Source organism: Tinamus guttatus, unplaced genomic scaffold, assembly GCF_059628265.1.
Source record: "Tinamus guttatus ecotype Peru unplaced genomic scaffold, ASM5962826v1 Tinamus_guttatus_pri_ptg001272l, whole genome shotgun sequence".
NCBI lineage: Eukaryota > Metazoa > Chordata > Aves > Tinamiformes > Tinamidae > Tinamus > Tinamus guttatus.
The window spans coordinates 525,082-542,658 of record NW_028289806.1 but is presented as its reverse complement, the minus strand read 5'-3'; the positions used below and the strand labels follow the sequence as shown (position 1 = coordinate 542,658).

The following is a 17,577-nucleotide window of genomic DNA, read 5'->3' as shown; positions in this document are numbered from 1 at the left end:
GGGAGACCCTCAAGATTAGCTTAAGATTGGGCTGCATTGTGTGGTTAATATATATGTGTGTGTGTGCGGTTACCTGCATGTGCAGCCAGTGCAAGCTGGCGGGATCCTGCAGCTGGTCGCGCACATCCAGGTCAGCACATCCAGGCGAGCAGCAAAGTTATTGCTTTCTTTTAGAGGAGAAGATCCCATTTTACTGCTGTAAAACACCTGTACCATATGGACTAAGGGTTTTTCTTTTCAAGTAATAGCAAGATCATTATCAAGTAACAGCAAGATCCTTTTCTCAGAAGTTCTACACATGACAGTAGAATGCTTGAATAATTTGAAATTAAAAGTGACTTGCCAGAAGCTAGAACTTAGCCATTGAAAGCACACAGGCATTTCCACAGAATACATGTTACCAAAAAGCAAAATACTTCTCTCAATATTTTTTATCCAAGTAGTGATCAGGATGGTACTAAGGCTAAATTTTACACCAAGAAACTCCTAAAATATCTAGGACCTCTCTCCTAAAGGGCAAAGTGTGGCTGGCTGTGTCAGTCTGGCGGTCACCTTACAGAACTTACTTGTAGCATATTTGCCAGCTCATTTCAACAAATGGAAAGAATTAAAAACAGTGTTGGTTTAAACATTCATGACTCACAGAAAAAATCATTTCTGCAGCTAGATGGTTCCCTTGCCTTTTTCAGAGAATCACATTCATATTGCAGGCTTAGTTCAGGCACTTTTAATAAAATGTTCATCTGGAGTAAAAAGTCTGCACAAGTTTCTGCATAATTTAAAAGTAGCGTTTCAGTCCCATTATAGTTTGATGGTTAGGTCCCAGCACATGATTACAATTCCTGTCATCTCGGATGATTTGACTGCTGCCATGAGACACTTGAGGCTACTGTATAGCTGTAGTTAAGGTTTCTTCATAAACAAAAATATTTCCCTACCTATTTAAAAAAGAAAAATATACTAAATGCTTTATACAGACAGACTCTGCTTCTATGGAAATAAATAACATGGAGTGGAAAAACAGTGTCTTAGCTCTAGGATGCTAAGCCCTGGAATGTCACATTCACATTTTGTGCAGACTAGCTGCTGGTTGGCAGGAGGATCTCAATGTCTTTGCCGTTCGACACTACAGTGTTGTTAGAGCAGCTACTTGCCACGTCCATGGGGGCACCTAGGGAAGACGCCTGAGGAGCTGCTTTGGTTCCTGGAGCGGGAGCAGCAGGTGACTGAGCAAGGCCAGGTTTCTTTGGAGGAATGGGTGGTGGGTTCCCTCTTTCTGCTCTAGGAATGGTTGGAGATTTAATTCCAGGAGACAAAGGGCTGAGCGGACTGGAAACCTTGCCTGCGCTCGGAGAGTGACCAGACTCACTTTTGGGGCTCACGGCGTTTGCCAGGTTTCGATAGTCCGTGCCAAAGGGGGAGCTATTCGGGGAGACTGGTTTAATAGATCCCTGCTGGCTGGTAAATCTGGAAAGCACCTGAGTGACTGTATTGCGGGCGAGCTGCTTGGCAGCAGAGTTATCTGCTAGAGTCGGAGACAAATCCCTTGACGGGGGGCTCTGCAGACCGCTCGACTGGTGCTCCTGTTCGGCCTGAGACTGGAACTTGTGCCGGGCGGCGTGGAAGCGCTGGTTGATCCCCACCTGGTAGGACGACTGGTAACCAGGGCTGCCCGCCGAGGCTGCCACCAAGCGCTTGGTGAGAACCGGCGAGGAGCAGGGCGAGGGTGTCAGCGAGGAGGCGGCCGTGCCGCCGGGGGACAGGGAGGCCCCGCCGGAGGGCAGCTGGGACAGCAGGGGCACTGGGGACTCCGTTCTGACGGGAGAACTTCCATTCTCGGCTGCGCTCTCCGGGGCTGCACCAGGCTTCTCCTTGGGAGCCTGGTTCTCCGCTGCGTCCGTGTGCGGCAGCTCGCTTCCCGCGTGCGCGTCGGAGCCGCAGTGCCCGTTGGATTTCGCGTAGGAGTGAGCGGCGGTGCCGGGGCTGGGACACGCGGTGTGTGCAGCCCTGCCGGCGCTGGCGGCGCCCGCTCTGTCTGCCTGCAGGCCCTCGGTCTGGCAGGACACGGACCTCACCGTGGGGCTGTCGGTTGTGACACTTCGGGACATCACTGAGGGCCCTGGCTGCACAGGCTCGGCAGGACTGGGCTCCTGGCAAGAAGCCTCCAGCTCTTTCAGGGATTTCTTCAGACACTCCACCTCTTCTTTCAGGGCTTTGGTACGGTTTTCTTCTCTGTTCAGCTTGGCTTTCAGCTGTTCTCTTTCAATGTCAAACTCCGAGAGCTGCTTTTCTACTTGTGCTTCCATCTGCAAACCCCGCTTCCTCTTGGATGCCAGCTCCTCCTCCAGTTTACTCACCTTACTCTTCTCTTTTTCCAATTTCAAGCTCAGTTCTGCTGTCTTCTGCCCCTCCTCAGCTGCTTTGGCAGTGGCTTTCTTGCACTCCACCACAAGCATGGAGGACAGCTGCTTGTGGCGTGCCCTCTCCTCTTCCAGTTGGCTCGACAGCTTCTTCTGTTCCTTTTCAAACTTTTTCACTTGAGATTTTTCAAACTCCAACTGGAAGACAAAGACAAAGAGGGACTGAGGGAACCAACAAAACCTTCTGAAAGTAAATAAAGTAAAACACTCCCAAAACAGATGGGATTACACTATATATCTTGGGGAAATTTCCTAGTAAAACATGGCTGTGCCTAACACAAGGAAGAGGTTCTTGCCCAAGTGTCTGTAAGAGCCACTCATCATACAGGACTGCCTATCTGTCAACATGTATTAAGAATTACTTACTACTAGTTAACATGTATGAAAATCGATTGGCCTTTACTGTAAAATAGGCCCAATTTGTCAAGCATTGATTGAAGAGGCTGTGTGAAGAAAAGCTTCACTTCCACCTCATTCACTTTTGGCGACCCACCTCTTAAAGGTATTTAGACTTTCAAATGTGGATGCATTATGCATGTTATGAAAATCCATAGTGCTCGAGTAACAGAAAACAGCAGCTTAGTTTTTCATTGTTGTCTCTGAATAAACCCCACAGATCTTTCACATCTTATCCTCACTTCTCAGTAGCAGGGAGCTCTACCACTTGGAAGCACAGTCCAATTCTCAAGGATATCTCAGCTTTCAGTCTGAAACGAGTTTTCAAAGTGTGCAACCGTCTATTAATGGCTTTTATCACTGTAGAAAATTAAGGCTGCTTTTCCATATCTGAATGTTAGAAACCAGAAACACCCTGGAGGAGGGAGGCCAGAAACACCTCGGAGGAGGGAGGTGCCGGCACTCCCTCAGCACAAAGGTGCAACCAGACGTGGCACCGTGTTCACCGCCCGGCCTGCACAGCCAGGAGCGCCGGTGCCCCCGGGATCTCCAGGGCCAATTCTGGGCTCTCCAAGTACCGGGTGCCCCCGGGCTCTCCGGGGCCGGTTCCTCCGCGCGGGCTCCCAGCTCACCTGCTGCGTGAGCCGCTCCCTCTCCTTCTCCAGCATGTAGGTGACGTCGTCCCCCTCCGCCGTGTCCTGCGCGTGACGCTGTCTTTCTTCCTCCAGGTCCAGGATCACCTTCCAAACAAACAGGCTCGTTAGATTGTGACACCAGAGACAACCCCGCGCGAGGCGCAGGCGGCAGGGCCAGCTCCAACCACGTAAAAGAGGCTGTTGGACAAAGTGCCCGACGTCACCACCTGCTATAGTGAGCCCGTTTGTGAAGAATGGGTAGAAAAATGCACCGAGAGCATCTTAATTCTAGTATTAAGTAGCAAAATTGCATGTTTTTGTCCAGACTGCAGTACAGCCTTGAGAAGCTTATGAGGGATTCATTGCAGCTGCTGTTGGGTTTATGGTGCCCTTATCAGAACTGGCTGGCAGGACAGTTTTATGTGTACAGGTGTTTATATAAATAAAAACCAGGAGCAGACAAACTACCTCGGAACACAGGGCATTACCAAGATGCTCTTAGTCACCATTTCAATGGGAACTGGCATATGGACTCCCCCCTCCCCAGTGTCTTGAGGACTGCACTGCAAAGTTTATTTTACAGAACCTTAATTTGTTCTTCCACTTAAGATGATGATGAACTCTTGAAATGAAAATGCTTGCCATAAGGACATGGCTAAGGAGCTCCTTCAGATTTAACACTGAATTACATGAATAATGAGATTCGATCAACTCGAGAAAAAAAGCCAGAAATGAGCTTCCCAAGAGACCCTGCAGTGCCTCATTACCAGAATTACAGGCTCTCCCAAAACATGATCACCATGAATCTAGCGGATCCTCAGTCTTTCTACAGTTTATGCTTCCAAACACTGCCTAAATACCTTCAACTACACAGGGTACATTTTGTCAGGAGCAAATAGCAGGTACAGCATCCATATTGAGCGATAAGGAGCTTAAACAAAGGCACAAAACCCTTTTAAACACTAAAACTCTCATGGCATTTAAGTGTTTTTGAAGTCCACATCTTATCAAAACGGAACTATGCTACTTCTGCACAGTTTAGTTGAAGCAACCTACCTTTCTGTGCCTGCTTTCTGCAGCAGCGAGTTGGGATAACATTCTTTCCTGCATATTCTTGCAGTGTTTCATCACCACTTTCAAAACAGATAATGGATTGGAGCAGACAGGTTGCTTTTCACCATGATTTCCTTCTTTGAGGGTCTCAAAATCTCTCTGCAGAGCCATTAGTGGATCACTGATATTGTACTTTCCATAGCGTTCTTCAATGAACGTATCTCTATGCTGGGCCTGAAATGTAAAAACAAACATGCATTTCAACACACTGGAAACAGCAAACCAGCTGAAGAAAGTCATTTGCAGTTAAAAGTATCTCTCTTCCCCAGCTTTTCGACGTAGAGATAAAGAAATATTAACAGAATATGAATTAGCCTTATCTGCTTACGAGTATTAAGACAGCAAAACACAGGAGTAGCTGTGCTGATGGCAGCTGATGCACTGCTTCAGGCACAGCTACTTGTTATCTCGCCCATGAGCGATGAGTCAGGAAGAGGGTAAATATCAGTTCCTGCTCACTGGAAGGCTTAATAATTTACTGATGTTTCAGCAGAAGAGTAGTTGTGTGGTTTTCTTGGCTATGTTACCATCAAAGAATTTCATGTTGAGCAATTAAAGCATCTCACTCTCACAATAGCCTATAAATCTGTAACTTGTTAACAAAATCCCTAATATTCTCAACCAGACTAAACAGAGTGCAGCCTCTCAAGAAACAAGATAGGAATGATTGCCCTTCTTTCAGTGACGTGCAAGAACTAGACAAACCCACACATACTGTGCCTAAAACGTTCGGAATCAGCCACTCTAGTTAGAAAACTGGTTATTAGGATATTGTAATCTTAACCTATTACTTTTCTCTTAGATAGACTACTGTGAAGTTCTAGAACATGCAAAACTGAATTTTATGATCAGATATGAAATTACCTACATTTTTACCACCATGATAAGAACCTGTCCAAAAAAAACCATACATTCAACAGAAGACAAGAAAGAAAGAGCGCTGAGATTCTCAAGAGCCCTGAGAGTTGATCTAACTTAACTCCAAAAAGAATTACTCACTAATTTAAGCTGAAGCAATCGTCTAACCACGAAGCAGTGCTGCAAGCCCCGAGCCCGTGCGCTTCCCGCTCCAACGCGGCATTCCAGGGGGTTGTCAAAAGCACCGCTCTGGGATGCTTGGGATGGGGCTGTGTGTGCCGGGAAGGGGGATACCTTTGAAATCCAGATTTGAGCCGGACTCTTCCTGCTTCACCATGGTCATGGTAATCAGTCCTTACAGGAGGACTCAGGCCTTTCATTTTCTGCAGCACGTAGATGATCGTGTTTTCTCCTGCACAGTTATATTTTTAGCAAGGCACCACGGTGAACTCTCACTCCTCGCAGGAACTACCTGCAACGTTCTGCTCTGCCAACGGCAGGAGTCAGTCAGCATCTTTAAACCAGCTCCCTTTGCCTAACATGCTATTAGCTTTAGATTGGCTTAATTTCACCCCTACCCTAGCAAAGCACTACGGGATCTACAGAGAAAAATTACGAGGATGTTTCCTGCTCTTTGACAGCAAGCAAGGCCGACTCCTGCTTTGAGAGCCTGGCCCAAACAAGCGCTCCCTGTGCCACCATGTGGGTCTGAGCTTCAAGCGTGCGCTGGACACACATCTGGGCATCCTTGGGAACATTAACAGAAACAAGCCACACCAAATTAAATACAGCGGCTTCTTCATCATTAATACGGTGTCCTGAGCTCTGCGGATCCCACCCCAGGGCACTCTCGGAGGCAGGAAAGGCAGGAAACACAAACACCGAGCGCAGAGCCACTAGAGCCCTTCCTGGGGACGGCGTTCAGGCTGCGAAGAGCGGCTCTGACTAAAACTGAAAGCAACTCGGAAGCCAGTATTTATTGGAATGATTATTTGCCGAAATTCCAGTGAACTGCAGTGAAAATGTAAACACTTCCGTCCAGCAGACAAGAGGGATAGTGATTCTCCAAACACCACCCCACACACGTCGGTGCAGATTTCCTGAAACAGGAAAGCAAATTGCTCTGGCAAAGAAAGCTAACTCTCAGCAAGTTATTTTACAGATAACTTGTGAAGTTCAGAGATCGAATGAGGTGCCCAAATTGCATTCATATTTGCTGCTCTGAGAAGCCTGCAGTCCCATTCTCTGCATCATCTTGCTGCTTCATGCATTCAGCTTTACTAAAGGGAGGATGAGAAAACAGCTGAGCCTTGAAATAACAGCAACAAAGCATTGCTTCACCCGGGAGCTGCCGGGCCACTTCTGGTCCCACCTATATTCTAAGCTGCAACCACATAATTAGCATGAAAAAACCCATGATCATAAACAAGCTCTACTCTCCCTAGGTGAATTTTATAAATAACCAAGCAACAAAAGAAAGCAACTTTCCCCCCTACATCTTCCAAAAATCAAAAACAATTAGGGTTATTTGGTCCTATAATGCTAGTTTGCAGATGTATTTTAACGCAATAAGCAAAAAGGAACATGGCACAAAAGTTGTGATTCCAGATCCTGTTTCCTGTTTCTCCGTCTTTCAAATAAAAGTGGGTATTACTTGAGTCCAAGTACATTTGATCAGAGCTTATGATATTGTTCAAGCTTTACATAAAAAAAAAAAAAAAAAGGAAGAGGAAGGAAAAGATCAGCCCTGGAAATGGGAGGGCCACCTTGGATAATGAGCCATCCTGGCTTAATGAATCACAGGAAAAACCACAGGCTTAAGTTTTTTAATAAATGGAGGGTGGGGAATCTTTACTTACTCCGAAGCATTATAGAAGTGACTAAACCTTGCAACAGATGTGTAGGGAGCTTGCAAGTGACTCAAGCACTGGAAAGTCTTTAAATACAAATTGGGAAGTCCACCCAGCTGGCTCGGCTGCCCTGGCGGCAGGGCTGTTTTTGTCCTTTCAGCAGAGCCCAGCTCTGGAGCGGTTGCTCTCTACAACCACAGCACAGAAACTCTCCTCAGGCCGGTATCGGTGCTCCCAGCAGTGCGAGCAACCACGAGGACACCCAGCAGTTTGCTTCTGGAGCACTTCTTTCTAGGAAAGCTTAAGGAATTGGACTGCATCGATCCCGGTCACTCAGGCTACCAAAGCGCTCTGGTTTGTGCGAGCCCTGAAGTGTGAACAGGCCCTGTTCTGCCTCCGCGCCGGGTCAGCGACGGGCCCCGCTGCTGCTGGGTTTAGCTGGGGGTGGCTTGCTTCCTGTCTGGGAAAGAACAAGAAGTTCTTCCTGGCTCCTAGGAGCAGTTTAGTATTTTCCTGAGCTAGCATGACGAACAGATGAGGCTATCACAACATTAATAGCCTGCTGAAGCCCAGCTATTCTCCTCCAGCAGCCAGCAGAGCATAAACATTTAATTAAAAGTCGCTTAGCCTACAAAAAGGCTTAACCAGGCTCCCTGGACAGCCCGCACGTCGTTGGTAAGAGCAAGGCCACGGCGCAGGACGCGCGGGGACGCGCAGGGCCGCCGAGCGCAGCAGAACCCCCTCTGGAACCGAAGCCGCAGAACACCCCGGCGGCACGAGGGAACTGGGGACTGTGCCCCGCTCCCCAGAGGAAAAGGGATTTAAACTCGGGCTGCTCTTAAGGAAAACATCAAGGGGAACAGCAAGGCATGAGAGCAACTACCCCCAACACCAGCAGAGCTCAGCGCGTGCAGGGGTAACGCTCCGGACTGGCTGCCCTTTAGTTCAAATGAGGGTAATTGACCTCTGCTGGTTTGTGTGGAAAAAGGATAGTTCTGATTTTATGGAGCAGAAGCAGTATCTGAAGCAACTGAAAAGATGTTTCCTGTGCGGACAAGAAAGGCAAAGGCTCCACTCCGGCAGGAAAAATCTACTGTTTTCTCCAGGGAATTCTGGACTGTTTTGGGCTGAGTGTTTTCCATAATCTACTTTTTATTTTCTTAAAGATTTCCTTTTATTGAAGGCTTGTTTATGAGACTGTATTTTCTCTTTGCCTTCAATAATCTTTACAACTTGTTTTACTGGAACATCAAACAGTGGGAATTTCCAGGACTCATTTTAAGTGATTTTTGGATATAAAGTAGAATATTGCTCTTGCCTATAAGTTTTCTGGCCTATAAATTATAAATCCGGGTTTTCACACTGGGCACCACAGAAAGTGTGCAGTTGCTTGCGCACGCACTTCCCCAGCAGGAATCTGCACAGAAGTTCCTCCTTTGCACTGCACAGAATGGCCTAATCCTTAAATAGCTTCTAGCTGCCTTCAACTTCCCTATTAGCTCCTTCCCTAGAGACGGCTTCGGGGCTAACGACACGCGGGGGCCACGGGAATCACCGACACGGGAGGAAACGGATGGGCCCCGTGCGAGGGGCTCCAAGGACTCGTGCGGTCGGGTCCGGCGTTGGCTTCAGCTCCAGACCCGGCAGCAGGTCCATCACACGCCGGACCGGCTACAGCACGGGCCCAAGTGACCACGCCGGAGCCACCAGCCTTGCCCACGCAACCCTCGCGACCAGCTCCGGGGTTAAGGACTGCTCCTAAGCCGCGAGCAGCACCACAGGGCGCTCTTCCCGGGAAGCTCGGCCCGCTCCGGGCGCGCTCGGGCTGCCCTTTGCTCACCCGCACCCAAGGGTGCCCGGGCAATGCAAACCTGGAGCCCTTCCCACGTGTCTCTTCCGTGTTCGGAGCCTGTCTGGCTACTGGGAGGGACCGGAGAATCTAAAAATATCGGAGAACAAAAGCGAATCAGTGCCCCCTCCCCAAAGAGGGCGGCAGGAACAACTGCATTCCAGAAGGGCAACGCACACCGGAGCCCGCTAGACCTAAGCTGCTTTGTAAGCTGGGCAAAAAGAGCCATCTGTGAAAGATTTACTAGCATCTGTAGTAAGGTTTTATATTACTGAAGGGGTTTTTTTATTATTTAAACAAGAGGTAGATTTGTGTTTTAGGAACTGCACCGTAAATTAATCTCCAAGCCTCCAAACGCACACTTAGCTTTGCAACACATTAATGCTGCTTTAGAGAGTGGCTTGCTGAGTCCGGAATTAAAGCCATGAATAGCCAGCTCACAGCCATGGATGCAGAACAGGCAATTTACACTGCAGGAGAAGCTGGCGAAAACCTCAGCACTAAAGAAATAAGCCAGAAAGTTGTTTCCTGTTTTCTAAAAGCAAACAGAACTGTTTCTAGAGCATGGGGAATTCTGATTAAAAAAGTGGTGGCGGGGCGGGAACAAACTGCCCTAACGCACCAGGAGAGATGGATTAAACAGCGCGTTGCTCTCGGGCCCGGTGAGCAGTTCGGAGCTCACACACGCAGCCCCTTCCACGCGGCAGGGAGGGCTAACGCGGCCCCGGCCACGCTCACCCCAGGCTGACAGCCTCGGTCTGGCAGGAATTAAATGGATTAAATTGATTAAACTGCACGGAAAGGAGCTCCACAAGAGGTGAGATTGGAGGCTTCTTCTGAGGAGAACATGGAGATTTGCAGAAAGCAAAGTTCTGGGGAGGGGAGCTGAAGAGGGGGAAGACAACAGAGCAAACCAAGCCAGTGGCCCCAGAAAAGCCACTGTCACCACTTGGTTCGACAGCGAGAAACAGGGCTGGTGCCAGCAAACAAGTGGCCTGATATCAGCAGGGAGAAGGGAACTATTTTAGGGTTTGTCATGTGCATGCACGGATTCTCTCTGCTAAATGCCAGATTTTTTAAGTTGGCAGGAGTATCAGTGATTGCAGCCTGCACTGAAGCCAAGTTGCAAGTTCTCAAATGAAAACACGGTTTTTCTGTGCTGGTCCGTGTTCCTGCCCATAGCAAACCAGCCCACACAATAAAATGCAATTTTCTTACTTTATTGCATAGCCAGACACTGGGTACCTGGTTTTTAATCATAGACATATATTTGCTCAACATAACTGCTGTAGAAGAATACTGCTGTTGTTTTAAAGATGATCGTATTCCGGAGATGTTCAGCTTGCCCCCTGCCTCTTTCCTGTGCACAGAGGCACTTCAGACCATCCGGGCTGCGGGGAAACCAGGAGAGCCCTCCGCGGCCGGCCCTTCCCGGGGCCTCGTGTCCCTTGTCCAGGACACACACCTAGCTCCTTTCCCCTGGATTCCTGCACTCAAAGTGTTTTGTATTCCACAGGACAGGAGTGCCCAGATTAGCCTGTGTTTTCCTTTAACTACCTCTCACCCTGGGAACACTTCAGTGGGTGAAGGACTGTAAAACGGTTTCCACAGCTACTGTTAGTAAACAGAGGGAAAAGCACAATGGGGCTTGGATTTCCCTCCTGCAGATTCCAAACACAGGAGGGGGCGGCGTGAGATCTTTTTCTTTAACATATGACACATAACAGCTTCATTTAATTTCTTCTTGGTTACGTGTACCTGACAAGTTATGTTAAACGGCTATTTAACTGCATTACATTCTTGATGCCAGAGGGAACTATAGGTTAAATTTCAACCAAAAAGATAATAGCACTGCATTATTCAAAGGTATTCATTAAAAAGTTGTGTTCTGCAGTTGCATTCTTTTCCATCAATCTCTGTACTTGGGTATTTATGTATTTCAGATTGCAATATCAAAACTATGTATTTCTATGTCATCAGATCATGTTATCAAAATAAAAATGATTTCAAGGTAGAGAAGAAAATTACAAGTCTAAATGTAGAGTCTACAAAGAAGAAATAAGACCTTTAGTACACCACTTGGTTCAGTCACCCCCATTCTCAAGACTGAAAGCAGGGGAAAAATACAGTACTGCTTTGACACACTGAAATGAGTTATTAAAAAAGGTGCACCTACAACTAGAATATTAGCTCAGCCCACAACAGGATTTGTGCATGCCAAGCTGCAAGCCTTAGTGAGCAATATAGCAAATTCCTAGTGGATGAAAATTTGAAAAATACCCTAACAATTCTCCTACAGACACTTTCCCTTCACTAAATGCAGCAGGACAGAAGGGATGTCATTATCCCCTTCAGAAGGCGCCTCAGACAGCCCCACGTTAACGCACACCCGGAGGACCAGATCTGGATGCAGTGACAAGGGGAAGCCCGTTTTGGACCTGAGATCATCACGGCCTTCACATAATCGCTGCTGTCAGGGCACAAACAAAAGCCCCATCTCAGAGGCAAGACCCACGCACAAGTGATTTTACAGATTACAATTAGCTTCTTCAGCATTCAGGGACAAACTGGAAGCCTGTGCAAATCACAGAGCGTGATTAAAAACACATCAATTTAAAAGCTGACGAGCACCATTCCCTCAGCTGCTATCAAGCACTGTGGTTGTCTCCCGGAGGTTCACTGCAACAGGAAAGTCCTGAACCTGGAGGGATGAAACAGTCCGGGCAAGCGAACGAAACCTGCACCCGCTGCTGCTGCTTCTGGCCATCAGCACAGCCAGGGAGACAACAGGTCTTCAATCACCAGGTACAAAAACAAGTAACGAGAAAATTACTGAACAAACGGGATGTTTTCCTTAAGGGTAAGTGGGACTCCACCTTACCGAGGCAGAGTGTCACCTAGGCTCTCTACTTATTTTGGAAGCATTTTCCAGGCTCGGCAGCAAGAGCCCTGCGGAACAGGGTCCCCGCAGCCCCCGGTGCGGCCCAGCGGCAGCACCGCGAGGGCCACGTGTCACCCGGCACGGCCCGGAGCGCTCCCGGTGTCACCCGGCACGGCCCGGAGCGCTCCCGGTGCCACCCGGCACGGACCAGGAGCGCTCCCGGTGCCACCCGGTACGGCCCAGAGCGCTCCCGGTGTCACCCGGCACGGACCAGGAGCGCTCCCGGTGCCACCCGGCACGGACCAGGAGCGCTCCCGGTGCCACCCGGCACGGCCCGGAGCGCTCCCGGTGCCACCCGGCACGGCCCGGAGCGCTCCCGGTGCCACCCGGCACGGACCAGGAGCGCTCCCGGTGTCACCCGGCACGGCCCGGAGCGCTCCCGGTGCCACCCGGCACGGGCCCGGAGCGCTCCCGGTGTCACCCGGCACGGCCCGGAGCGCTCCCGGTGCCACCCGGCACGGGCCCGGAGCGCTCCCGGTGCCACCCGGCACGGGCCCGGAGCGCTCCCGGTGTCACCCGGCACGGGCCCGGAGCGCTCCCGGTGTCACCCGGCACGGCCCGGAGCGCTCCCGGTGCCACCCGGCACGGGCCCGGAGCGCTCCCGGTGCCACCCGGCACGGGCCCGGAGCGCTCCCGGTGCCACCCGGCACGGCCCGGAGCGCTCCCGGTGTCACCCGGCACGGACCGGAGCGCTCCCGGTGCCACCCGGCACGGCCCGGAGCGCTCCCGGTGTCACCCGGCACGGCCCGGAGCGCTCCCGGTGCCACCCGGCACGGGCCCGGAGCGCTCCCGGTGTCACCCGGCACGGGCCCGGAGCGCTCCCGGTGCCACCCGGCACGGGCCAGGAGCGCTCCCGGTGTCACCCGGCACGGCCCAGGAGCGCTCCCGGTGTCACCCGGCACGGGCCAGGAGCGCTCCCGGTGTCACCCGGCACGGGCCAGGAGCGCTCCCGGTGCCACCCGGCACGGACCGGAGCGCTCCCGGTGCCACCCGGCACGGGCCAGGAGCGCTCCCGGTGCCACCCGGCACGGACCGGAGCGCTCCCGGTGTCACCCGGCACGGGCCAGGAGCGCTCCCGGTGCCACCCGGCACGGGCCAGGAGCGCTCCCGGTGTCACCCGGCACGGGCCCGGAGCGCTCCCGGTGTCACCCGGCACGGACCAGGAGCGCTCCTGGTGTCACCCGGTACGGCCCAGAGCACTCCCGGTGCCACCCGGTACAGCCCGGAGCGCTCCCGGCCCGTCCCCACGGACGGACCCGCGCGGGGTCCCTGCGCCGGGGACGCGGCCGCCCGAGGCCACCTCTTGGCTGCGCTCGTTTGTGCTGGTATCAGTTCCAAGTCTAGTTCATCGCAAGGTTACATTAATGCTTGTGCCAGCAGAAAAGGAAAAAAATAAGTAGCAGGTCACAGGTCTGCTTCCCTCAGCAAGCGTGCCAGATTATATTGGCTTAGTATGATCGAAAGCCACGGATGCTTTTTTTAGTGTAACGTTATTCTCAGCAAAAGACTAATCTGATCCCTCCTGCTGAGGAGACATTCTGCTTTAAAAAAGCCTCCTTACTAAAGAGCACAACCAAACTGAGCCTGACAGAGGCTTTTCATTGCTCAGAGGAACATAAATGCTCAGTCCTTTATCAGAAAGGATGAAGGGACAAACTGTGGCAACCAGGGATGCAAGGGGTTAACAATGCGAACACAGAAGGCTGCGTCTAAACACTGAAACATTCTTCCTTGAAAGCAGCTTTCAATAACGAATTCCAGCATGTAAAGTGATACAGAGCATTCATTATCTGACACTGCTGATATTAAGATGGAATTCTGACACTAATAAATCTTTGCGTCTGAACCTTATCTCGGATGCAAGCATTCTGCAGAACCTGCAGCAGTACCGTTCTAAGCACCATGACAGAAACAAAAGTGACAACATACCTTTAAGGCTTCTATGACAAGATCCCTTGCTTCTAATTCTCCCTCAAGAATGCTAAACAGCGTCAGTAGTTCTGGTTTGCTGAGTTTTTCCAGATTCATCCTGAAAATCTGAAAAATAGAAGACAGTTTGCTGAATATTTATCTGTACATGAAGCTCAGTACAGTAAGTTACTCCACGTGCCCGTTTAACGTTAGCTTCCAGTTTGTCTGCGCTACCGCTCGTCCCAGGGGCAAGGGCAGCACGCAGCAAGCAAACGTTTTCTCTTTAACCTCCAAGACGGGCTGCAGAAGATCCATTTTCCACCTTTTCCCAAGGGGTCTCGAACATATGTACACCCAGATGGTGCAGGCAAAAAGTAGGGGCCAAAGTGACAGCACAATATTCACAGAGAAGTAGCCAAAGTTAACAGGGGAGGAAAAAACACGGATATTTAAGGGCTGTACTGCTCTGGATGACACATCTGGATGGCGCAGCTGAACTTCTTGTGTGCTCTGCCCAGGCCAACATGCTCAAGGTCTAAAACCACCACTGAAGAACAACGATTAATGCAGTCTAACCCGGGCCATCTTCCACAAATTTAATGGTAAAGTTAGCATTTCAGCACTACAAAACGCTTTTCAGGAATGCCATTATGCATTACTTATGGAACAGGCCCAAACCATTCTGCGAAGAAAATCAATGCCACGAGACACACACACATTTAATTAGTGTTCGTTCAGAGTGATCCAGTATCTCCATCGCTTGTGAAATGCGAGTTAATTCCACAGCAGGAGGAAGGCCCTTCACTTGAACCTCACGGAGAGAAAGCTTGTTAACTTTCTGTATCTCAGCTTGTTGACACACTTTGCACCAGGCAGTGATAAGCCTTTGTATTATATTATTTTAGTAACAAAGGCAATAATTTCACTGATTTTCATGAAGCCCAAGCCCCTGAAGGAAACGTACCCACGGTGACAGTCTTGTGCCCTGCAAAGGGCCTTTCCACCGGCCAACTCATACCTGCCTTCTGCTGTAATTAATATCAACCAAAATAACAGGGGAAGGGCAAGCTACTCACTGATGATTAGCTCTGGTTTAGCAGCACAAGATAAGGGCTCAATTGAACTTTTACTAGGGAAACCCATGCAGCTCCAATGCCCAACCAAGCCCTGTTTTTCCAAGTCGCTGCTGCTTTGCAGGCGATTTGCATAACTGGGCCTCCGGAGAATTCCGCACACACGCGTGTTCCGTCTTGTCCATGCCAGAGCAGCTCTCCAGCTGCTGGGAACAGAAAGTTCTGCTTGCAGGAAAGAATAAGCCGCCTTCATGGACCAAGAGGAACCCGAAGTGCGTCTGACCCCTCGTGCTAGCCAGGCCGCGCGCCGCGTCCCTGCTCCGTGCAGGGGCTCATGGAGGCCCCACGAAGCGGCTGTGCTTCCCGGTGGCTTTCCAGGACAGCCGCGCCGCTGGCAGGGCCACTAAATACAACGGAGAAGGGCCCTGAAATGGACCCCGACTGCTTGTGACGCCGCGGCGGTTCCGCCGTGTGCCGGCTCCGCACCGGGCCGTGTTCCGGAGGGAAACCGGACCGCGAACCGCCCGCTAAGCCCGCACGGGCCTGCCGGGATAACAGGGAAGCCCGGCCAGGAGCCAACGCGGGAGCCCCGATGCCGCCCGCTCCTCCGGGGGACGCTGCCTTGGTGGCCCCCGCGCAGCAGCAGCCGCCGCGGTTCCAACCCCGTGGGGTTCGGACACCTCCGCGGCTGTTCGGGATGTGTCACAGCGTCTCCCTTATCCCGGGACACTTCTGCGGGACCCTTTGTTGGCCGTTTGTGCAACAACCCCGTCGAGGCCGTTTGCCAGGCACCGCCTTTGCAGCCTGCCCTTGCGCAGCGCTAGGAGAGAGCCGGGTGATTCCCACGGGTTCTGGGTCAGCCTCGCAGCCAGCAGGACCCTCCTGCAGCAGCGCTGGTGACACGGCCCGCGTCACCCTCCAGCGCCGCGCGGCTCCAGAGCAGAGCACGGGGCGCCACACACGGGGGCTCCTCCTTCCCAGCCCAAATCCCAGTCCCTTCCAACACCACCGGCTCCTGGACCCCTGTCCCTCCAGGTGCCCCTGCTCCTTCTCCCTTCCCCTTTCTCTTCGGGATCTCCCCAGGCCCGTTCATCCCGCTGCAAACGGCCCGGTCCTGCCGGGCGGATCCGCCTGGCTGCTGCTGCTGCGCTTTGGCAGCCGCCGAGCGGGACACCGGGCTCCCCGCGGCGCAAACACCGACCGGGAGCACCCAGCGCTCTGCCCGGCGCGGCCGGGGACGCGTCCCGGCCGGCAGGACGGCCGCAGACCGCAAACCGCAGGCGCTTCGTTATCCGGGCTGCGGCCGTAAATATTTTGCCCGGGCCCAAGATACGGCGGCTCTCTCGGCCGCGGGCAGGGCACACGCAGCGATAACGGCCCCGGCCGCGCCTCCCCGGCAGCTTCAGCGGGGCCGGCCCGCGACCCCCGGAATTGCCGTTTCCCCCCCCCCAAAAGGGCACCCCCAGCCCCTCCGCAGCGCGGCCGCTCCCCCGCGCTGACCCGGGGCTGAGCCGGCGCGGGCCGAGCAGCGGGGGCTGCCCCGGGGAACGAGTGCCCGGGAGCGGGACGAGCCGGCGCCGCGGCGCCCCCCGAACAGCCGCATTTCGCCCCAAAGCGGCGCCGCAGCCCCCGCGCCGGCCCCGCCGCGGGCCCCGCGCACCTGCCGAGCCGGGGGGCGGCGCCGGGCGCGGAGCGGACACCGGGGGCGCCGGCACCGCCGACTCCGGCTCCGGCCCGACCCGGCCTGCTCCGCTCCGGCCGCGCCGCCCCCCAAGGCCCCGGCCCCGGCCCCGCCGCCACCGACCTGGCGCCGCCGCCGCCGCCCGCGCCGCTCCGCGCCCCCGCCCCGCCCCCGCCGCCGGCTTTGAGGGACGGCGCGCCCGCCAATCAGCGCCGCCGCCGCCCGCGCCCGCCGCCCAATCCGCGGCGCGCGGGGGCGGGGCCAGGCCGCGTGCCGGCCGGCGGCAGCGGCGCTGATTGGGCGGCCGGGCCGGCGGCGGGGGCGGGGCGCGGCGGGGGGGCCGCGAATCCCTTTTGTTCGCGGCGGCCGCCGAGGGAGCGCGGCGCCCTGATTGGCGCGTCACTTCCGGCGCGGGCGGTGCCGCCGCGGGGAGGGCGGGGCAGTCACCGCCCCCGGCCCGTTGCCATGGAGCCGCCCGGGGCGTTGCCATGGAGCCGTCCCCGCGCCCCAGAGTCCCCCCGGCCCCGCGCCCCCCGCCCCATCGTTCCCCCCGCTCTGCGTTCCCGACGGCGCCGTTTGGATATTGAGTTTTTCCCACAGATTTAATAAATCCTGGAACTCCCGCAGCGCCGCTGAGCGTGGAGGAGAGCGCGTCCCCGTGCCCTTCTCGTCGAGGTCGCTGGCTCTTCCCCGCCCGCCGCAGCGTCCTGCTCTTCCCCACTCTCCACTGTTCCGTTTTCACCCCTAAAATACGATTTTTAGGGCAGACATCGTCTTCCCTTGCACGCTGAGCAGGGGCACGCGGACGGGGCAGCACCGCGGCTCGTCCCCCTGGGACAAGAGTCCGGAA

General features: G+C 53.4%; 1 protein-coding gene across 1 annotated transcript; it reads right to left on the bottom strand.

Moving 5' to 3' along the window:
- Positions 1 to 204: 204 nt before the first annotated feature.
- Positions 205 to 16,903, bottom strand: CTTNBP2NL (CTTNBP2 N-terminal like). Its single transcript, XM_088538905.1, has 5 exons — positions 16,851 to 16,903; positions 13,992 to 14,099; positions 4,508 to 4,738; positions 3,449 to 3,556; positions 205 to 2,558 (listed from the first exon to the last, which is right to left on the bottom strand). Exons 2-5 carry the CDS (start codon positions 14,088 to 14,090, stop codon positions 1,080 to 1,082), a joined length of 1,917 nt encoding a protein of 638 aa, XP_088395031.1. The 5' UTR covers positions 14,091 to 14,099; positions 16,851 to 16,903; the 3' UTR covers positions 205 to 1,079.
- Positions 16,904 to 17,577: the final 674 nt, after the last annotated feature.

Coding starts and splice junctions, on each gene's coding strand:
- CTTNBP2NL (XM_088538905.1), bottom strand. CDS start 14,090: ATGAATCTGGAAAAACTCAGCAAACCAGAACTACTGACGCTGTTTAGC. Junction 4,739..13,991: donor TTGTCATAGAAGCCTTAAAG/GTATGTTGTCAC, acceptor TTTACATTTCAG/GCCCAGCATAGAGATACGTT. Junction 2,559..3,448: donor GGGAGCGGCTCACGCAGCAG/GTGAGCTGGGAG, acceptor TTTGTCTTCCAG/TTGGAGTTTGAAAAATCTCA.